Consider the following 24253-nt stretch of genomic DNA (forward strand, 5'->3'; position numbering starts at 1 on the left):
AGAGAAAGTATATAAAAAGAGAAACAAAAAAACAACAGCAAAATGTTTCTGGGGGACACAGATATTTAAGTGGCAGAAAAGTCCACAGAAGATTGAGACTGAGCGGTCATAAAGGTAGAAGCAGAACCTAGAGAATGATGTCATGGAAACCATGGTAGCAGAGAGTTTTAAGAAGGAAGGGTGAACAGTGTCAACAGATAATCCATGGAATGATGAGATAAGGGTTCAATTATCCAATTATTTCCCTTACCCTGAATAACCTTGTAAGATAGTGAAGGGAGGGAGCAAGGAATAGTGGCTTATTCTTAATAATATACATATACTTTCATAAACAAGCACAGTGAGGTATTGTTGATGGCCTACACACAGGCTACAGAGGCAGAAGGAAGAGATCAAGTGGTTTTTGACAAATTAGCTGGCTGGCCTAATTTTGACAATGCCAAACCATAAGGTAAGAACTCTGGGATTAAATTTTCAAGCCTGGAGTATATATATATTGGGCGGTGAAGTGGCAGGGTTCTCAAATCTCCCTTTATTCCTATTAGGATAGCACTCTTATCCTATTACTGAAAAAGTTAACAAAATACTATATAAAAGAGTAAAAATGTAAAAGTTTACAAAACAATTGAAAGGATGACCTAAAATGTTGGGGAAAATGGATCTTCTGAGAGCGAGCTTTTGCTTCTTGTTCCAAGAGATCACTGCTAACTAAACCGCCTCCTGTTCACCTGTCAAACTTCTCCTCCTTTAGGACTGAAGCCCACACCACTACTCCGTGGAGCCTTCGCAGCCCGTACCAGCTGGACGTAGGTGGCTTTCTTTTCTCTTGTGCTCCCACTGTCCTCGTCCACATCTCACTCACAGTACTTATCACAATGTTCTAATAATTTGGCTAATGTGTAAGCAAGGCTGTATTCAAATTATCTGCATTATCAGCACCTTAGTGCCTGGCCTATAAAAAGTATTTAATAAACATGTACTGAGAGAGCTAATATACTTTAAAATGTTTTTTACATACCCACACGCATATATGTGAACACACCTCTGAAGTAGAGGGGAAAATTCTGCCGAGATCCCCGAGCACAGTTACGTTTCATTTAACAAGTAATATATTTTAATCAAGATTATTCCATATTTGGTTTGCCAAAATAACTATGATGATGCAAGACGGTGGGATCTTTTTTAAAAAATTGGAAACAAAACTAGTTCCCACAGTAGTCACATTTTACTGTGTTACTAGGTAATTACTCAATACAACATGTTGGTGTATAAACCTTATGGTCTTACTTCATTCATATCTCCTAACTGAAGTCCCTTTCTTCTGTATTAAAAAGAGACCAAGAAGTCAATAATATAATAAGTTAGAACCACATGCACAGATGAGTGTTCCTGCAACAGCAGCACAGAAAGGAAGGGACACTTGGTTATTTCTGTGGCAGCTCTCACAACTATGTGCAGACAAAGGTAGAACTGAGGCAAAATGGGTGGGTGTCACACTGACAGGGACAAAGCCAGCAGGTATGCATGACAAGAGCGACAGGTCTGTAGGCCATGGAAACAGGCTCATGTGACAGCACTGGCATTTACATTAAAGCAATTGCTGTAGAACATACACTACATAGGAAAGCTAGTGAGTATTTTTTTCCCCAATATTTTATCAGTGGACAGATGGCTGGGTCACTAATTTATACAACTGCCACATGAAAGCATATAGAATTATTGTTTTTAGAAGAGAAAGCAGGAAATCACACCTAACTAATATCACTCCAGTCACGTATTAACAGGTTCAGAATAGCTCATCCACACAGGCAGATGTGTAAGCATTCTGGCAAGTGGCATTCCATATCAATTATGCCCCTGCTCATTTCTGTAAGTATAGTGAAGTAAGTTCTAGCAATGAAGTAATAACAAGTATTCAAAGACCCAGACTGATTCAGATTTATAAATCTAAGGAGGAAAGGAGATTAAAAACAGAGGAAATGCAGTCAGGAGTTCCTGATTCATGAAGACAGGTTTCTAATTGTTAAGCAATACCATAGGGACAAGTCATCACCCACTTACATCTGATTCCCAGCAATAATGAAAGATTAGGCTCCTTGCCCTGAGCACGCTGATTAAGAATACTACACAACGCCTTCAAGTCAAATAAACAGTAGGACATTTCCTTGAACAGCTGATCAATCACACTCAAATCAAACAATGGCCGTTTTGAAAGAACTGTCTGCTGCCTGGATTGGTCTGCTTCATGGCCCTGATCCAATAAAGAGCATGTGTCATCTGTTTGTCTTTGGTTCTGCAACGGATAGAGAAAACAAAAATCTGGTGGTTAGAACTCAGGGAAGGTACTCAAAAGCCATGCAGGTTAACATTTTCCTCCAAGTCTATAAACAAAACAGTGGAGTCATATTATATGCATATTAACCAAATTTAATTGCATATACAGAGTAGGAAAAAAACAGAAAAAATAGTAGATATGGTTCCTCTGTGCCATGGATTTCCTAGGGTAAACCTAAGAGAGGAAACAATCCAAACAGTCTTAGCTTCTAGAAGACTCTCATTCTCACATAATGAGAATCTTGGTTGTGTATGCATTTTTCTATAACAAGATTTATCCCAAGAACAAAAAGAACTACAAAAAAACTTTAAACCTCATCCTGTAGTTTTATCAGCAATAGTGATTTAGTTATTGTGTGACCATTTTTTGTATATTGAGAAAAAAATATGATATTATGTTAATAGGAAACAAAATTTTCAATGTAAGAGAAAAAGAAATACAAGTACAAAATCAAAAAAGGAAATATCTCTGAATATCTCTGAGTTGTTAAATTTGAATTGGAAGTATCAATATGAACTCATGATTTATTATATCCAAGAAATGTTACCCCTACATTATCCCAAAAATTGTCACTACCATGTTTCCCTGAAAATAAGACCTAGCCGGACAATCAGCTGTAATGCGTCTTTTAGAGCAAAAATTAATATAAGGTTCGGTCTTATTTTACTATAATATAAGATCCGGTCTTATATAATATAACAAAAGACCGGGTCTTATATTAATTTTTGCTCCAAAAGACGCATGAGAGCTGACTGTCGACTAGGTCTTATTTTCAGGGAAGTAGGGTATCTACTCCTCATCCTGAAAATTGCTAATGAGAGGTAAGTTTAACTATATTTCTATTTAGGAATGTATTTTAGAATAACCAAAAAAGCTTGTATTGATGAGGAAAATATTTGTTTTTTATAGATGAATGACAGCTAGTAAATATAATTAGAAAAAATACCATTCTTTTAATCATCTTACGATTCAGACAATGATCACTGTTGGATACTAAAGCCACCAAAGAAAAGGGTGCTGGCAAACTGCATATTCAACAGTTGCCCAAGTATTACCCACAGATTACGTGCTGTTTGCAGAGTCTCTCCTGTTACAATGGAAAAAAATCCGTCTGCCACCAGCTTAACCCAGTGAGATCAGTATTTGTGTAACTTACAGTGGGATAACCAAACATATATAATTTGATAATGTAAATACACCTAAAGCATTCATGCCAAAAAAAAATGCTTGACCTGAATCTAATGATACTCTTAGCTCTAACTTCTAGCTTATAAGAAATAGAGGGGGTAGAGAACAAGATAAATGACATAATGAAGAAGCAATTAAACGAATCTAGAAGACCTGACCATCTACAAATCTGTAAGACAATAGGCCCAGTTTTCTCAACAAGTCACTAACATGGGAGAAGAAAGGGACCTTAGATTTATAAGACAAAATGAAGTGCAACTCATGGTCCTTACAGAATGTTGTTTTCAAGTCATTATAAAAACATTTGTGAAGTGGGGAAATTTTAATATAGACATCAAATATCAAGGAATGTTTTTCTTATTTGGGTGTGACAATGGTGATATGGTTATGTAGGAAAATGTCCCTATTTTTGGAGATGCATTCTGAAGTACTTAAGAGGTAAAATGGCATGATGACAGTTAAAAAATTGAGTATTATTTGTATAACATGTCCTTAAATGCAAGCCAAGTATTTCATCTCATAATTAAATGAAAAAAATGTGATCTGCTCCAATGACAGTGTCAACACTGCACCTTCCTTAAATATTTCCAAGGGTAATTTTGTTTATATTCGATTTATGCCTCATTAGATGGCTTTGGGACCTAATCTCTATCTCACATTTGACTTTGCTGTAGTAAAGTCTATGAAATTGTATTCTAAAGACATAAAAAAAATAAGTTTGCCTTTTTTATTATAATTTTAGTAAGAAACCTAATGGATTTAATTAACTAACAAATCAAAATCAAATCTTCAACTAAAAATGTTATATGAATATGTACAAAATGAGCATTGCTTTAACTTAAATAGGTACTGAATCATCCTTTGAAAGTAATCTGAATTTCTTCTACTCACATCAAGTAATGTTTTTGTTAATCTCTGCAGGTTTCTTTCTTTCTTTTCCAGTTCTTCCATCATCTTTTGAGTGGTCAGTTTTTCTTTAGAAAGTTTCCCTTGCATAGACTGGAATACAGAGTTGGAAAACAAAGCATGTTAACACTGAAAGGAAAATGCTGTCAGGTAGGTAACCAGGAATACTGGCTCCGAATCCTTTAGATTTATCCTCCCCAGCCCCTTGGAAGATGAAGCATTCACTTTTAAATCAACCGACATTACTTCTGGAGTGGATGACTACAAAGGGGGAAAAAAATACTATCCTTACCAAGAAATTTTTAAGCTGGGTAAAATATGTTAAATCTAAAGCTGCTGTATAATGCTATATTACAAGCAGTTCTTATTTTACTAATTCATCTTTGTTCATGTATTTGGAATGTATTAGCAAATCTGTATCTTTTTTTACATTATCTTAAGATATGAGATATTAAGATCTTAAAGCTACCTCTATTTTCTGTCATTTGAAACACAGCAAAATACCCTTCTCAGTGTATAGTATTCCAAGTGAATATGATGCTGAATTCAGGGCAAAGGCCTATTATGGGATTTTGGTAAACTAATCTCTCTCTGAACTCCATTATAAAATTACAAATTACTCAGACACAACACTATTGTAAGGAAACCTTGATTACACCAAAGCAGCATAGAGGATATTTTAAGAGTACTTGGATCATTTCAGCTTATAAGTCTGATTTTCAGTTACACATCAAAGAAAAACTTGCCATAAACCTTGTAGTCACCAGTGATTTCTAGGTGTTTCTATCAACATTTTTCTTCTTGTTAAACTATGAGATCAATAAATAAATATATGACCTGAGAAGAGAATTCATATTTTTCTCCTCAGCACTATATTTAGGTGGAATGCTGACCACCTAAATAGCGAACGATCCACTATGAAGGTTTTTTCCCCCTCACATTATCTCTGGATGTCCTAAGGGAGGAGAGGTGTCACCATGAATTGAGACAAGAGTTTATAAATATGAAACAGTTTTCTCAACAACAGATATTCAACCTTGCTGTGTTTTACTTTCATTTGTCTGCTAAACTCAAAATAAAGATTACATTTTATAACTCAAAAGTTGAATACAAATGAATTAAGCCCTATAGTAAGTACATTTCCTTCTAGAGAAAACTTATCTTATATTCTACAAAAATGAATCTCACAGAACAAAGACACATGTATTTTTGAATACTGAATGAAATTCCTTTGTAACTCCATTTGACCGCATCAAAACCATTTGATTGAATGATATATGAGGATTTACCTAGATAAAGATCAATGCTTACTGGCATGACAGGATTATTGTGCTGGAATTCAAAATTCACCCTAAATTTGCTTAAGATTTGTGACTATTTTATTAAAATTGTAGAGAAAAGGCACCACAGATAAACTACTCTAAATCTCACATTTTAATAATGAAAACTGAAACCAAAAGGTATTTTGATAATGCTGTAATATAATTCTCTAGGAGATTATAATGTTTTATATTTTTACCAATTTAAACTCATGTTGAATGTGACTATTACCTAGTAAATCTGATTAATAATTTCCTATGTAAGACTAAATTTAAATCAGTGAAGAAAGGGGACTGGAATTTCAAAAGCGTAGAGTAAGGGCTCGTGAAAAAGGTGACAACTGAGCAAAGGCTTGCAGGAGGTGAAAGTCTGTCTCACAGATACCCAGAGAGTGGGTTTCGGTAAGTGCTAAGGTTCTGAGACAGAGGGTAACTTCTGTGTTTGAGAAAAGTAAGAGAGTTAGGGTGGCAAAAATTAGTAAAAGATAAATTCAGAGAAGGAAGGCAATGTGGGGAACAGACTGGGTAAGGCCTTGTAAGCCAGTGTAAGAACTTTGATTTTTACTCTGGAGAAAATGAGGAACCAATGAAGGGTTCTGTGAAGACATATAACTTGATCTGATTTTTGTTTATAGGTCACTCAGGTGCATGAGACTAGACTGTAGGCAAGCAAGGGTGGACACAAGAAGAAATAATCTAGATAAAGAATGAAGATAGCGTGGACCAGGGTGGCAACAGTAGATGTTGGGAGAAAGGGCCAGATGCTAGGTATATTTTGAAGGTAAAAGATTTGCTCACAAATGGGAGGTAAGAGAGAAGTCAAGAATAAGTCTAAGCTTTCTGACTGATTAAATGGAAAGGCAGATTTGCCATTTATAGAGATAGAAAATATGGAAGGTGTAATAGTGTTTATTATATTTTGGTGACAGGGATAATAAATTCAGTTTGGGACATTTTATGTCTGATATGTCAAGTCGTGATGTTAAGTAGGCAACCGGACATACAAATTGTAAGGTTGGGAGAATTACGAGCTGGAGATAAAAAGTATGGAGGAGTAAGCACATGCATTATTATTTAAAGCCATGAGACTGGGTAAGATCACAAGTGAAGCACAGATACAGAATTCAAGAAAAGAAACAACCCCCCCTTTTTGAAATACGATAAACAATATTTTCGAAAATAATTTGCATCTTTAAAATAAACCTTAACATACATAAATATCACAAAAAACTAAACTTATCCCTAGGTTGTAAAATGGAAAAATGATTTCTATCTAACAAGGTATTTTGTCCAATTTTTATATACTAGTCTACTAACATGTCTGTATCTTTAATAGGATTTATATTACAGGTCTTAAATTTACTGTGTCTAGTTAAGTAAATCAGACAACAACAATTACCTTAAAAAGCAAGTTCCTCTGAGATTTTTTTGGTTAAAATTTATACACACTTCAATTATGTAGAAACAAGGCATAAGTCAATCATTTTAAATTTATTACTGAGAACAGCTGAAAGGTTTCATATTGCTATGATTCTATCAACACAAGCACACTATTTTTATAACAGTGTATGTAACTATACATAAAAGGTAAGATCACAGTGTTACTATCATAAGAAATACCAATTAATAAGTAGCATGTTTAATAAGATAATAATGGTATCTAGAAAGCATTAATAAGGAAGATGCATATTTTGAATAATATTTTCTCACAATGCCTTTAAAAAAACGAATTAAGAGCCAGTTCGTCTACTACATGAGGCCATTCCTTTGAGACTGGGAGAAGTGCCTCTTTTTTATCTAACACATAGAAACTAACACAGAGAGTCAAGGAAAATGAAGAAACAAAGGAATATGTTCCAAAGAAAGAAACAAGATAAACCTCAAAAAAGACATTAATGAAACAGAGATAAGTGATTTACTTGATAACGAGTTCAAAATAACAGTCATAAAGATGCTCACCAAAGTCAGGAGAATAATGCATGAACAAAATGACAATTTCAGCAAAGAGAGAAAATATAAGAAAATACCAAATAGAAGTTACATACCTGATGAATACAACAGCTGAACTGAAAAAATACAATAAAGGCTCAACAGCAGACTAGATGATTCAAAGGAAAGGATAAGTGAACTCAAAGACAGGGCACTAGAATTTATCCAATCAGAGTAGCAAAAAGAAAAAAAGAACGCAAACGAGTAAAGATAGCTTAAGAGACAATATCAAACAAACCAATATTTGCATTATAGAGGTCCCACAAGGAGAAGAAAGAAGAGAAAGGGACAGAAAACTTACCTGAGGAACTAATGGCTGAAAACTACCCTTACCTGGGAAAGGAAGCAGATATCCAAATCCAAGAGATTTCCAAAAAAGAGGAACCCAAAGAGACCCACACCAAAGCACATTATAATTACATTGGTAAAAGTTAAAGACAAGGAGAGAATCTTAAAATCAGCAAAAGAGAAATTAACTTGTTATATCTAAGGTAACCCACATGAGACTATCAGAAAAATTTTAGCAGAAATTTTCCAGGCCAGAAAGTTGTGGCACGATGTATTCAAAGTGCTGAAAGAAAAGAACTGCCAACCAAGAATACTCTACCCAGCAAAGCTGTCCTTTCTAATTGAAGAATAAAGTTTTCTAGACAAGCAAAACCTAAAGGAATACTTCAACACTAAACTGATCTTACAAGAAATGTTAAAGAGACTTCTTTAACCTGAAATGAAAGGGCACTCATTGATAACATAAAAGTATAAATCTCACTGGTACAGGTTAAATATATAGTAAAATTCAAAATAATCTAATGTTGTAAAAGTGGTGGAAAGCTAGTATGAAGGCTTAAAAGACAAAAGTAGTAGAAATAACTATAACAACACTTTGTTAATGAATACACAAGAAATAAAGTGTGGGAGACATCATCAAAATGGCGGCGTGAGGTGAGCCTCTGTAAAACTCCCCTGGAATTTACAACTAATCGAACAACAATAACTCCACAAAGGACTCCCTGCACAGCAGACAGGCAAGAGAAGAGGCCCACTACTGAATTCACTTAAAGGTGGGCGAATCACACAAGCGGGGGATGAGGGAAGGGAGAAGTGTGGAGATGGAGCCGGGCAGGCGCAGGACGCAGACCTAGCTCCGTGCTCGGAGCTCGCTGCATCCGGAACTACCGCAGCTGCGGGAGAGGGAAGAACTCGGACTGCTAGGGCTCCGTTTATGGCCCACAGGGCTGAGGGGACAGCATATAACACAGCTGAACCCAACACTCACGACAGAGACCTCGGAGCAAAGACTGAGGGAAGAAGGCTGAAAACAGTGGTTTAAGCCCTCACTGCCAAGCAGAGAATGGAAGCCTTGGGCACTGAGACTAGCCGCCCCCGCCCTACCCTCCCAGAGCTCGCCCCGCCCCCACCTGCCTGGTGCTAGAAACAGAACAGTAGCAGTGTCAGATCAAAACAACAGAATATTTGTGTTCTTAGAACTATGGACCGCAGACACAGATTCACAGCCCAATTAGTTCCGGCAAAGGGGAGGGAGCTGTGGAAGCAGGACCGGCTGTGGTGGTGGTCGCCGCCATTTCTCTGGGCCACCTCTCACAACTCACCCTACCCCTGGTCCCACCTATCTGGGCAGATCCCTGCAGGAGTAAACAGAACTGCTGAAACATACGGGCTCTGAATCTGGAGCTGGAAGAGCTTTGGAACACCAAAAGCTCTCCGCATACCCACCGGGACACTGGGCCCTGTGACCCAGGCGAACTATTAACAGAGGAGAAGCCCATCTCCCAGGGAATCCCACACATTGTGTAAAAAGCTGGAATAGTGCAGAGAAAACATAGCACTATCATGTGTGAGAGAAAAAAAAGGCTGCAGACAGAGAGAAAATAAAACATTCTACCAACAAGTACTGGAAAACAAAAGAAAGACCTCTTCCTATCAACCTGTTGCAGAAGCCACTCCTGTAGCTGTCTAGGAAGAGAAATAATAAGTCAGCAATTGCCATGAATAACCAAGGCAAAAAGACAGCTCGGAAAGAGAGTGAAAAGTCTCCAGAAAAGGAACTTAAAGATATGGAAATATGTGACTTAAATGACAGAGAATTCAAGATTGCAGTTCTCAAAAAACTTAACGAGATGCAAGAAAACACAGAAAGGCAGTTTAATGAACTCAGAAACACAATCAAAGAACAACATGAGCATTTTATGAAAGAGACTGAAATTTTAAAAAAGAACCAAATATAATTTCTGGAGATTAAGAACTCAATAGAAGAAATTAAGAATGAAATAACCAGCTTAGGTAGTAGAGTTGACCAGATGGAGGAAAGAATCAGTGACATCGAAGATAGAAACCTGGAAATTACACAAATGGAAGAAGAAAGAGACTTGAGACTTAAAAGAAATGAAACAACTCTGCAAGAACTTTCTGACTCCATCAGAAAGGGCAATATAAGAATAATGGGCATACCAGAAGCTGAAGAAAGAGAGAAGGGAACAGAGAATATATTCAAACAAATTGTCGATGAGAACTTCCCAAACTTGTGGACAGAACTGGATCCTCGAATCCAAGAAACAAATAGAACACCTAATTACCTCAATCCCAACAGGCCTTCTCCGAGGCACATTGTATTGAAGCTGTCTAAAATCAACCACAAAGAAAGAATCCTCAAGGCAGCCAGGGAAAAGAAAACGGTGACCTACAAAGGAAAGCCCATTAGATTATCATCAGATTTCTCAGCAGAAACTTTACAAGCCAGGAGGGAGTGGAACCAAATATTCAAACTATTGAAAGAGAGAAATTATGAGCCAAGAATAATATATCCAGCAAAGATATCCTTTAGATATGAAGGAGGAATAAAGACCTTTCCAGACATACAGAAGATGAGGGAATTTTCTAATTCACTATTTGCACTACAAGAAATACTAAAGGAGGCTATTCGACCACCATCAACAGGGACAATTTGCGGCAACCAAAGCATAAAAAGGGGGAGAGAAAAGGCCTGAACCGGAATATGGGAATGGAGAAAGTAAGCATGCTGAAGAAAATGGAATACTCTAAATATCAAACTTTCTTTTACATAAAATTAAGGGTAACCACTCAAGAAAAATCCAGAACTGAAATACATACTGTAATAAAAGAAGAAACAGAGGGAAACATCATAGAATACCATCACACAGAAATAATAGACAACGACAAAAAGACAAAGAAACAATGGAGACACAGTCTTACCAGAAAACTGAAGATAGAATGACAGGAAATTCTCACATATCAACAATCACCCTAAATGTAAATGGACTGAACTCACCAATAAAAAGGCACAGAGTAGCAGATTGGATCAAAAAACTAAACCCAACCATATACTGTCTGCAAGAGACATATCTCAGCTACAGGGACAAACATAGACTCAAAGTGAAAGGGTGGAAATTGACACTACAAGCAAATGGTACCCAGAGAAAATTAGGTGTAGCCATAATGATATCATATGAAACAGACTTCAAGGTGAAAAAGATAACAAGAGACAAAGATGGACATTTCATAATGGTAAAGGGGACTATACAACGAGAAGACATAACAGTCATCAATATTTATGCCCCCAATCAGGGAGCACCGAAATATACCAAGCAACTACTAACAGAACTAAAGGGAGAAATTGACCAAAACAATTATACTAGGGGACCATTTGCTTGGAGTGTCAATTTCCACCTTTTCACTTTGAGTCCAAAAGTCCATTGCTTTCCTGTATACCAACAATGAAATATCAGAAAAAGAAACACAAAAAACAATTCCTTTTGCAATTGCAGCAAAAAGAATAAAATACCTAGGAATAAACTTAACCAAGGATGTGAAGGACCTATATGCTGAAAACTATAAGACATTTTTGAAAGAAATTGAAGAAGACACAAAGAAATGGAAAGACATTCCGTACTCATGGATTGGAAGAATAAACATAGTTAAAATGGCCATATTACCCAAAGCAATATACAGATTTAATGCAATCCCCATCAAAATCCCAAAGGCATTTTTTAAAGAAATAGAACAAAAAATCATCAGATTCGTTTGGAACCACAAAAGACCCTGAATAGCCAAAGCAATCTGAAGAAAAAAGAACAATACTGGAGGTATCACACTCCCTGACTTTAGCTTGTACTACAGGGCTACAATAATCCAAACAGCATGGTATTGGCAGAAAAACAGACACAGACCAATGGAATAGAATTGAGAACCCAGAAATAAAACCACATAAATATGGACAGATAATTTTTGACAAAGAAGCTAAAAACATACAATGGAGGAAAGACAGCCTCTTCAATAAATGGTGCTGGGAGTACTGGATAGCTACGTGCAAAAGAATGAAACTGGACTGCTATCTGTCACCATGTACCAAAATTAATTCAAATAGATCAAAGACTTAAGCATAAGACCTGATAGAATAAACTGCATAGAAGAAAACATAGGTACTAAACTTAAGGACCTTGGGTTCAAAGAGCATTTTATGAATTTGACTCCAAAGGCAATGGAAGTAAAAGCTAAAATAAACGAATGGGACTATATGAAACTTAAAAGCTTCTTCACAGCAAAAGAAACCATCGACAAAATAAAGAGGCAACCAACTGAAGGGGAGAAGGTTTTTGCAAACAGTGCCTCCGATAAAGGGCTAATATCCAGAATATACAAGGAACTCATGAAACTCAACAACAAAAAAACAAACAACCCAATTGAAAAATGGGCAGACGACCTGAAGAGACATTTCTCCAAAGAGGACATACAAATGACAAATAGACATATGAAAAAATGCTCAACATCACTAATCATCAGAGAAACGCAAATCAAAACCACAATGAGATATCACCTCACCCCAGTCAGAATGGCTATCATCAACAAGACAAATAGTAACAAGTGTTGGAGAGGCTGTGGAGGTAAAGGAACCCTCATACACTGTTGGTGGGAATGGAGACTGGTGCAGCCATTATGAAAGGCAGTGTGGAGGTTCCTCAAAAAATTACGAATAGAATTACCATATGACCCAGCAATCCCTCTCCTGGGTATCTACCCAAAAAATTTGAAAACATTTATACATAAAGACACATGTGCTCCAATGTTCACTGCAGCTTTGTTTACGGTGGCCAAGACATAGAAACAACCAAAATGTCCTTCGATAGATGAATGGATAAAGAAGTTGTGGTATATATACAAAATGGAATACTATTCGGCGGTAAGAAAAGATGATATAGGAACATTTGTGATCCAAATACCTATATTTGGATCTTGAGAGTGTAATGCTGAGCGAAATAAGTCAGACAGAAAAAGCAGAGAACCATGTGATTTCACTGATACGTGGTATATAAACCAAAAACAACAAAAGAACAAGACAAACAAATGAGAAACAGAAACTCACAGACACAGACAATAGTTTAGTGGTTACCAGAGGGTAAGGGGGGTGGGAGGGTGGGAGATGAGGGTAAGGGGGATCAAATATATGGTGATGGAAGGAGAACTGACTCTGGGTGGTGAACACACAATGGGATATATAGATGATGTAATACAGAATTGTACACCTGAAATCTATGTAATTTTACTAACAATTGTCACCCCAATAAATTAAAAAAAAAGAAAAAAGAAAATGTGGTAGGCATACAATGGAATATTACTCAGCCATAAAGAATATCGTGCCATTTGTGACAACATGGATAGACATTGAGGGCATTATACAAAGTGAGATACTTATAGTATTATAGACAGCTACCAGAGAACAGATTGTGGTTGCCAGAGGTAGGGGGTGGTGTGTAAAATAGGTGAACGGGGTAAGAGGTATGAACTTCCAGTTATAATTCCTGGGGATATAATGTAAAACATGGTGACTGCAATTAATAATACTGTATTGTATATTTGAATGTTGCTAAGAGTAGATCTTAAAAGTTCTCATCATAAGAAAAAAATTTGTAACTATGTAGTGATGAATGTAAACTAGATTTATTGTGGTGATCATCTTAGAATACATAAAAATAACAAATTATGTTTCAAACTTAAACTGTTAATATAACGCCATATGTCAATTAAATCTCAATAATGAATAAGTGGGAATAATAATAATTCCCACTTATTATTTATTAAAATAAACAGTGGGAATAAAAGAGAGAGAAAGGCGAGTTAAACAGTGTAAGATTTTGGAGTCAGATAAAACTAGGTTCTGGATCCACAGCTTACATGCGTGTGATCACAAGTAAGTTATTCAACCTTTCTAAGCTCCAAATTCATCAGAATTTCCAACCTTGTAAAGTATTGTAAAAATTATGCAGTGTGTGTGCAGACAATACCTTAGCTATCTGCCTATTAACAAATCCCAAGAGTCATAGGTAGTCATATTTGTACAGCTCAAATTCCTTCATTAAGTTAACTGTCATCTTGCTACCAGATATAACTTTAAAAACAATCTGACTGCGAGTTCTGCCTCCAGTATGATGGCATGTGGAGCTCCTCAGACTCTCCCTAGTGAAAATTATTTAAAAAAAACACATTTAAAGTTTCTGGAAATGGTCCTAAGGGCATACAGCAAATGAAGAAACACATATATCCAAGAAAATCTACCAAAACTCTGTGAGAACAACTCAAATCTGTGATATCTGAAACAAAATCCACTCCATCCGCACTCTCACAGTTCAGTGAGATGGAAGTTCCACCCAACTTCCGGTTGGAGAACTATCTTCCCAGGAGGGGCAGAACATCAGCATTTCTCATCCTGCCCTCAGTACCTATAGCTGAGGCCAAGTTCCAGGCAAGTACAGCAAAAAGTGGGGGCTCCCTTTGCTCAGGCTCCTTCATGGGACGGGGTTTTACCTCAGGTGCAGTACCATTGAGATTCCTGGGGCCCTGATTGCCCTTGTGTTAGTTTTTGGGGCAGGGGTTCCACACTGGAAAGGCAAGCCAAGATCCAGAACGAGGACTGCTGCCAGGCTGTAAGAAAGAACCGTCTGGGGAACTTGCTAAGAATACATATTTCAAGCTTTATCCCAGAGATACTGATTCATTAGGTCCATAATGGGGCCCAGAAATTATATTTTAAAAACATCCCAAAGAATTTGAATATCCATACAGGTTTGGTGACCACTCAACACAGGCTCAAGAATATTCTTTCATGATTCAATGAGCTGACTACCTTACTGCAACTCTCTACCTTAGACACAAAGAACTGATTTTTCAAAAGTTATTTAAATCTATCTTTTACATATTTTTCTAACATTTTAATTAAGCAACAACTATGACGTGCATGCAACAGGCTTACATGTACATTAAAGATTATTCTCTGTATAAGTACAAACTAGAGAAAGCTTATTTTTCAAAAAGCTATTTTTCTTTGATAGAAGACATTTTTTAGGCTGTTAGGTTTTTCAAAAATTAATACTAATTTCTGATAAGAATATTTTTAGTTTTTCATGCATTATAAAGCAATTCATATAGGTAAAACTTTAAAAATTAAAAAAAAAACTTTAGGAAGAAAGAAATATTTAGGATCACAAAACAATTATTGGATAACATAAAAATAGGAGATAAACATCAAATAATGAGAAGCATTAATCAATATATATTTAGGCTACATAAAAGTTATATTCTACCTATGAGGCATTCTATTGGCTTCTGACCCATGTTCCCATCATTTCTATTGAAGAAACTTGCTACATGAAGGCTTTAAGACAGATTAACTAAAACTGGAATAGTATCTTCTGAGGCTGTGGAAACATCCTCTCTTGAAGTGTTATAAATAGGACAGACTGTCACGGTTTTCAGATTGGTGTTTCCAACCCTTCTTTTAAGAGTGAACAGTCTTAATAAACTTTAAAGCATCATTCTGTCTTTTGTGATCTTATGATCATTAATAGCTATCAATTCAGAAAGACAATTTAAAATGCCTAAGTTCTTTCAATGAGGAAACATTTTAACATGTTAGAAAAAAACAAGTAAACATAACAAAGTTTTTTACTCTGTATTGCCTCTGCCAAAAGATTACAATGATAACAGCTCACTGGAGACAGACAGGCTTATTACGTAGGTGAAATATGTTTTGAGGAATAAAAAGAAAGTAAGTTAATGCCCAAAGAATTCATTCACATTCTGACTGCAGCAACATTTATGGAAATGATGAGAAATGTTGTATGCAAAATGTCTTTTTATATGGTATACTGACAGAAGAAAAGCCTATAGAAGAAGCCAGCTTAACTATGCTGATTTCATGGATGTAATGTCAGTCAGTATTGCTACAGGATCAATGAGTAAACAAGGTTTTCATGCCAGTTAACAATATCATCTTGGCAGTTGAACAAAATAGTAGATAAATCTATATTTTTATAGCGCTGAACTCAGTTTCAAAATCAACATATACTTTTACATGAAGTATTACTTTCTCTATATTCAACGATAAATACAATATAATGAGTAGAAGACTGATTTCTCCCCCATTTTCAAAGTTGTGAATTAGTAAACTTGCCACTGACCTAAACCAGACAAGAATTTATTTGACTTTTGGTGTAAGGTCGTAAACTATACCTATATTTTAAATATAGCAGTTTCACTCTAACTGCCTTATTATTATTTCCTATAAATTGGACATAAAATGAACATAGCTAGGGGTTTCATTTTTCTCTTTCGTGTCCAAATTTAAACTGTAAAAATAACCTGCTTGTACCCAAGGCCATGCAATATTCCAAATCAGCCAAATAAACTTTTAATAAATTTCATCTCCTCTATAGTTTGAAGGGACATAAAGTAGTAGTAAAACTTGAAATTCTGTGTACAATTCTGTAATACATCCTCTATATCTCACATTATGTGTTCACCACCCAGAGTCACTTCTCCTTCCATTACCATATATTTGACCCTATTTACCCTCTTATAGAACCTGAAATCTACGTAATTTTACTAACAACTGTCATCCCAATAAATTTTAATCAAAAAACCCCATGAAATTCTAATAATACTAAGTTTGTTGGTCTACTAAACACTCTAAAACGGAACAACCACCCAGCACTATGGACGAACAAAGAACACGCAAACCATAATGGCAGTGAAATTTTACAATAAATGTAATACTATACTGAGAGCTAAAATGTATAATTCATGTTAAAAAATGGTTGGGAAGCTCTCTGCTATCCTTAAAGTATTTTGTGTTATTTTGGCTATGCAAAGAAATTGGAAGAAATTAAAAAACAGCTATAGCATATGAAAAGGACATCATAACCTATACAGGTTTAAGGTTGGCCATTCTTTATGTAAACAGATGGGAGAAATCTAGGAAGTTTTGAAAAATTAGTAATTGAAGGGAACTGCTCTAATTATATGTACCAACTTGATAATATGCCCATTAACTGTACTACAAAGCAACAAGAATACTTTCCAATACAAAGGTTCTCTTTAGGTTTCTCTCTGCAGTTTCTAATGTTATGGAAATAATTAGTATTCATTTTTTTCAGAATGGACAATATTTTCAGGTTTTTACAGAGTACCCACCTTTTATATTCATCACAAAGCACCAAATAAGAAACTTAGCTTTTTCAACTGTGAGAGGGTAAAAAATAAGTTTAAACAAGTAACAGTAAGTGAAAAATGTTCTCACTATCTGAGGCATATTTGTCTTCATCTATAGTTTTCTGTTCAAATAATATCTTGATAAATACAATTAAGTTGGATAGCTATCAACATTTGCTGTCTGTCTCTCTGAGCAAATGATATACTAGATCTATAGAACTAGATGGCCAGAAAGGTTAAGGGGGGCCGGGGGGCCAGGGGGCCAGGGGGCCAGGGGGAGAGGGGGCGAGGGGGATGAAGTGCCACTGCTTCACAAAGTAATAGAATTAATGAGCATATTGTATTGTCTGGGCCCAAACATTTTTGGAAATAAATGCATCTCATTAATTTAACTCTCATTCTTTAATTAGTTTGAAGAAATAATGTTTACTCAAACATTTTAAGATCAAAGAATGAAAGGGCATATAATTGCACATCCTCCTGCATATATAGTTATGACATACTTAATGTAACTAAAAGACCTGGTTAATGTGTTAAAATTGCATTAAGATGCCTCCACAAATGGGGAAAATGCACATTTCAAATAATATAAATATATCCTGAACGTCTATAATGTGAGAAATAGCATGTGATAAATAAAAATCTTACAAGTCTTATCCACCAAAATGTCAAAGCCAAAGGACAATATTGACTGCCCTTAATTTGGAATGAGATAAGTTTTACTAGATTTACTTCTCAGAAAACGTTACCAAGTGAAACAGAAATTCCTTTCATTACGGTCTGTTAGTCAGATATTAATGGTAAGGAAAGCTAACCATCTTGTGATTTGGTTTGTAGAACAACTGAAGTTAAGTCTGTAGGAATACAAACCAAAGAATAACCTCTGTGAATCAATTCAGTAGACAAACACACTAGTTCAACTGGACTAGTGTTTGATTAAACTGACAAATCATTTAATATGGCCAAAAGACAACCAAAGTAGACTGTCCATAATTCTGACACGCAAACCATTTACCTTTCCCTTTTTTACTCCCATTTTAAACATAAAATATTAGAATCACGAGGTACAAAAATATTTATTCAGCAAAATTTGTCCTATAGCTTTCCATCATGCAAAGACACACACCCCTATTGTGATCTGGTCCCAGGCTGCTTTCCACCATCGCCTCTCACTACTCTACCTCAGTGACTGCACCAGCAGCCATCTTGCCGGTCCGGAGTACACCAAGCTGCTCTCTCCACCTGTAATGCTTTCTCCCTGATTCTCTTCATTCATATCTCTGTTTAATTCATTTTCTCAGGAAAATCTTCATCACCACTGTATCTAATGCAACACTGTCATTACCTTTTACACTTTTTATTTAATAGCATGTATCACTGATATATTTCCATTTCCCCCATCTCGCCGCACTAGATTGGCCAAGAACTTGCTTGTTCACTGATAAATCCCCAGTGCCAAGGACAGTGCCTGGCACATAAGAAGGTACTCAGTAAATATGGCAACTCAATCAGAGAATAAAAATCTATTTAATCCACAAATTTTGGATTGTGTATTATGGGCCAGACACGCTAAAGTCTGGATATGCAAATAATCTACCCCAGTCTCCACTTTTAAGAAACTAAGTAGGAGGTAAAGACACAAATACGTAAATAAAGTGTTATGCTTTGGTAACACAGAATAATATATAGAATTATTAGGAGAGAAAGGGTTCTTGAGGTCATAACGGGCTATAAACAGTCCATTGTCTTTAGTTAGATCATTGATAAGCTTAACCAAATGTGTTCTCAATAGTAGCTATGCACTACAATCAATGAAAAAGAGGATAAGGAAGGAATAGAGGAAAACAATCTTTACAATTTTTTGAAGAACCGATTTACTGAATAGCATTTTCCTTCTATAAAACCGAAAGATTAATATTAAAGAATTTGCAACTTCACCCCAAGTGCTATGTTTTCATACATATATAGCAAATACATACATATTAAAGCAAATACATATATGCTTTAATATTTGTAGGTTATTTAACCATTAAGAGTAAATTGGCATATAACTAAGTTAAAATAAGCACAAAACACTCCTTACCTGAATTTCTAACATCATTCTGTCAATCTCATCTTGTTGGCTGTCTATTATCTAAAAGACACAAAATATATCAGTCTGAATCAAATAATTTTTCTATTGATTTTTAAAAGTACTACTATTTCAAGAAAAAGAAAACCGCAGGAAATTATGAATTAATTTTTTTAAAAATCAGGGTGTAATTTTTCTTTTAAGTATTCACACCAAGTATCCTTTAAAAAGCCATATGATTTGAATCACATATGCAAAACTGCAAAAGTCTTCCACTTCTTGATAAAAATGTTAAGTAATTAAATTTATAAACATAATTTTGAAACAGACTTTGAATAAGTTAGGAAGGAAAAGGCATACTTTTGTTTTTATTAAGAAGTAATGTAATTTTCTTAGTTTGGCTTTTATTTAAATTTACTTAAATTACTATTTTCTTGCTAAATAAAACATTTAAACTAAAAATTCCATAAGGTATTAAATATTAGCAAAATATAAATAACTATAAATTATATGTTGATACACATATCCACATAGTATAGATTTCACATTTATTATTAAAGATATGTACTGACCTTACTAGCATTCTCATTTTGTTCTCTCAGGTTATCATTTTCATTCTGAAGCTGTTTTGCATCTAACATTGGAAGGCGGATTCCATCTTCAAGGCACCTTTCTACTTTTTGCTGCAAACTGTTTTATTTTAAAGACAATTATATGAAGAAAATAAGCTGTGTGATGACTTTAGTAGAAGACTTCAACAAAGAATGAAGCCCCATCTTGGGGGTTATAGTATTTTTTAATCAAACAATAATGAAAACCTACAGACAGTATATGAATAAGTCGCGCACCTATATTTCATACAAATAAGAAGTATAATGGAGGCTGATCATCTTTTCAAAAATGACAAATTTGAGACCAGAGTCAAGAGTTGCTTAGTAAGCGACACTCTTAGGCCCTAGTGAAATCCCTGAGCTCTGCAATCTAAGCCCTCTTCTTTCCCTCTCTCCTAAAGGCAGAGTTCCTTGGTTAAGATGATTGTGATAGGGAGCCTAAATACATGAATATACGTCTTTGTCCTTCATTCTGAGCTCAGCAAAAGTTTGTTTGTAGACAGCTGCCTAAATCACCAGAATTATATTTCTCTTTCATTAATAAGAGCAGCAATCTAATATATGTACTACTTGACCTAACAGTTTCTCATGCTATCCGTGGCACGGAGTTGCATTTTAGAAGAGGAAACAACAAAAGCAAGCCCCTCTAGTATATTAAGAGGGTAAAGGGGATCAAATATATGGTGTTGGAAAGAGAACTGACCCTGGGTGGTGAACACACGATGCGATATATAGATGGTATATTACAGAATTTTACACCTGAAATCTATGTAACTTCACTAACAATTGTCATCCCAATAAACTTTAATTTAAAAAAAAAAAAGGATAAAAGGTAACGCAGGGGAGAGGTATTAGCTTGAGAAAGGAAGAATAGTCATGTTTGGGTTAAAAGAATGGTATATACCATTTATAATAATAACCAAAACCAAAATGTAACAGCATGGCACACCTAGGAATAGCTCTGCTTTAGCCTGTGATCATACTCAAGAGTCGCAGAGTACTAAAAGAAATGGATTCTGTCTTATTTGGGTTTTGATTTTCATTATTTTTCTTCTTCTAAGTATTATGGCTAACCTGTCATCCAAAAGAAAAGAAGAAAAACAATATCTAGATTGTGGACAAAGAATTGACAGTTCTAAATGATACAATCAGGGCTTCAGATCTGTTGATAAATAATGGCACCAGAGAAGTTTTTATATATTACAAATGTAGTATACTGCTTTGTAATAAAATATTATTTGTCATAAAAAAGTTTGCTTTTTCAGTCTGAAAGTGAAAAACATTATTTCTATTTCAGAATAAGTTTGTTTCCCAATTCAGTGTCAAGACACTACTATGTACCTGTAACATTCTAACAGAAATAAGTTACATTAAAACTATCAAGATTTTTCATATTTAAAAAAAAGAAGCCAGCTATGAGGAGGGAAAAACATACTGTCATAAAAAAATACCAAATAAGTCTTCTTTCAGGTATCCGTTTTCATTTTGTTTATGCTATGAAGCATGCTTACTTAGAAAAGTATAAATCTCTTGAACAGCAAAGGTACCAACTATTGCATTATAGGGATCCCACCCATGTATTTACTTACATTTTCATTTCTAACAGAAAACTTTTCTTATTTCATTTTTAAATCCCCCAAATTCTTATGTATTCATAAAGCATGAAAAAAAATAGTATATAAAAACAGAAAACTGTAATAATATAGTTCATTACATCGGAAGTTCTTCTGGAGTATAAGGAATACTATGTCGTATAGCTGAGGAAACTGCAATAACACCCCTACCCCCAAAGTCAAGTGACATCATACCCACACAAGTACTAAAGAATTATAGACCTTTGGTCCTTTACATCTATTTGAAATCAAGAGAAGTTTTCTGGGGTAATATCCTCTCAGAGCGTGTGGAGACAAAGTTAAGAAATGGAAAATATGTTCTGAAATGTACTATATTAAATCTTTCCAAATCAAGAATACTAGGCTCAATGTTGTCCAAAAACATAAAAGAGAAAATCTAAATAAAAGGGTAGGTATAAAATATATTAAATATGTAAAAGCACAGAACGGAACAAAAAAGAAACATTCAAATTATTTTCAGGTGTTTCTAATTCTGTATTCATAAAAAAACACATATTGAGTTTATGATCATAATGCCCTATAAAACAGAACAGATAAATCAATCAGATTAAAGAAAAAGATACATGGTTGAATTAACGTAGGTCAGAAATCTCTTTTGAGACTAAAGAATAGGAGGATATAAGGTGAGTTATAAAAGGGGAAATCAAGGAGCAAGAAAGCAGGAAATAATAAATGTGGAGTCAAAAGTATACAAATTGGGGAGGGGGACTGACTTTAGAAATACTGAAGACTGAGTTGTCCCAGAAATTAGAATTATCGGCACTAAAATCCAAGGGGAAAAAAAGGGGATAAACCAGGCATATTTAAGACTTTGAAAGTAGTAGTAAAGCAATATTAACATGGAATTATCAGATGATTTTGATTAAACAGCTGAGAATACACTGAGCTATATATATAATTGATACAAGTATAAAGAATGCATTTCTTAAATTTAGTTTTTTGGTGCTTTGTTGTCCTATTCAGGATAGTTTGATGTATTTGTGGTTGATAATCTATTAAGTTTTATAAAACAGACAGTACATGTACATGCATATATAACATAGTGCTCCAGGTTTTCCAGGAATCTGAGAGTAATTTCCCAGCTTAAATATTTTAGCTAAATAAACTAAAAAATGATATTCACTATAATTCTAACTATTAATTTACTTCATTTTGACATATCTCATTGAGCAGTGCACTTTGAGTATTTGGGCCCTCTTTTTGTTATTTAAATTTTTTACTTATATTTTAACAAAGCCATCAGTTTCCAAATTTCTTTTTCTTTTTTTTAACATTCTCATCTTAAACCTTTGGCAAGGTATATGCTGCATTGAAATGCTAAACTGAGGCTACCTATTTCAATGGCACAATACTTCTGGTTGTTAATTGTACATCTTTAAGAAGAATAATAGAGTAATCATTACAAATTATCTTAATTGAAATGCTTTATGAAAAAAAATAAATAACATAAAAGAATTACTGAAGGTTTTCTTACCTTTGAACTGTAGTTACCAACTCCTTTTCTTTCTTTTTCTGGCATATTAACTGTGTCTCTTTCTCTTCACACTGTTTTTTTATCTCTTCAATCTGTTTTTCCATATCTATCAAAGTCTCTTGCAAATTCTTATTTTTTTCTTCTAGAACCTGCAGCTAAAGAAAAATTTTTTAAGGTTCATAAAACATGGACTATTAAATGTGTTTCTACTAAAAATTGTTACTGTGCTCTCAAGGATTAATAGACTATGGTGAAAATCACACCATCTTAATTTCATCTACTTGATAATACTTTATCTCCTCCTCCGTGTAAAGGGAGGTGGGAGAATGGAATTGTGGAGAAGAGAACGGGGTCAAAAATTTCTAGAAAACAGAGAGAAAGGCAAATGCTCTCAATTTGGGCTATTTTTTAAATTGTGGTAAAATATACATAACATAAAATGACTACTTTAACCATTTTAAGTGGACATTTCAGTAGTGTTAAGTACATTCACATTCTTGTAACTAATCACCAGAACTCTTTTCATCTTGCAAGACAAACTCCATACCCATTAACAATTCCCCATCCACCTCTTCCCCTCCACCTCAGGCAAACACCCTTTGACTTTTTGTCTCTATGAATTTGAACTGCTATAGGTACTTCATACAGTATTTATCTTTTTGTGACTGGATTATTTCACTTGCATGTGCCAGAATTTCCTTCCTGTTTAAGACTGAATTGTATGTATAATCGTATGCCACATCATTTGTCAATGGACACTGGGTTGTCTCTACCTTTTGTTACTGCAAATAACGCTGCTGTGATCATGCATCATGCACAAACATCTGTTTGAAACCCTGATTTTAATTCTTTTGGGTATATACGCAGAAGTGGAATTGATAAATCATATGGTAATTCCATTTTCAAGTTTTTGATGAACTGTCATATGGTTTCCCATAGTGGCTACACCATTTTACATTCCCACCAAGTGCGTAAGGATTCTGATTTCTCCACATCATTTTGCCAATGCTTGTTACTTTCTGCTTTTTTGATATTAGCCATCCTAATGGGTATATGGTGGTATGAATGCATGTTTTTAATCTATATTCCTTGCTGTTCTTACTCATGCAAACTCCTTGCTCCTTCTTTAGTTCCTTCATGATGTTACCCTCTCTTAGTTTTACAATTTATAAATTAAACAGAGAATGTGTTGTAGATCTAGAGCTGC

General features: G+C 34.9%; 1 protein-coding gene across 2 annotated transcripts in view; it reads right to left on the minus strand.

Annotated features, from left to right (window-relative positions):
* CEP85L (centrosomal protein 85L) overlaps positions 1-24253 on the minus strand; it is a 108361-nt gene that overhangs the window by 4389 nt on the left and 79719 nt on the right. Inside the window, exons 8-12 of one of the 2 annotated variants that reach the window (XM_074333489.1) lie at positions 23047-23201; positions 19900-20017; positions 19340-19390; positions 4415-4522; positions 2062-2293 (exon numbers count right to left, since the gene is read on the minus strand). In XM_074333489.1, the coding sequence (XP_074189590.1) occupies positions 2062-2293; positions 4415-4522; positions 19340-19390; positions 19900-20017; positions 23047-23201 (664 nt within the window). The remainder of the gene's footprint in view (positions 1-2061; positions 2294-4414; positions 4523-19339; positions 19391-19899; positions 20018-23046; positions 23202-24253) is intronic. The other variant, XM_074333490.1, reaches the window with a different exon arrangement.

The sequence above is a fragment of the Rhinolophus sinicus genome, linkage group LG05 (assembly GCF_036562045.2).
Source record: "Rhinolophus sinicus isolate RSC01 linkage group LG05, ASM3656204v1, whole genome shotgun sequence".
NCBI lineage: Eukaryota > Metazoa > Chordata > Mammalia > Chiroptera > Rhinolophidae > Rhinolophus > Rhinolophus sinicus.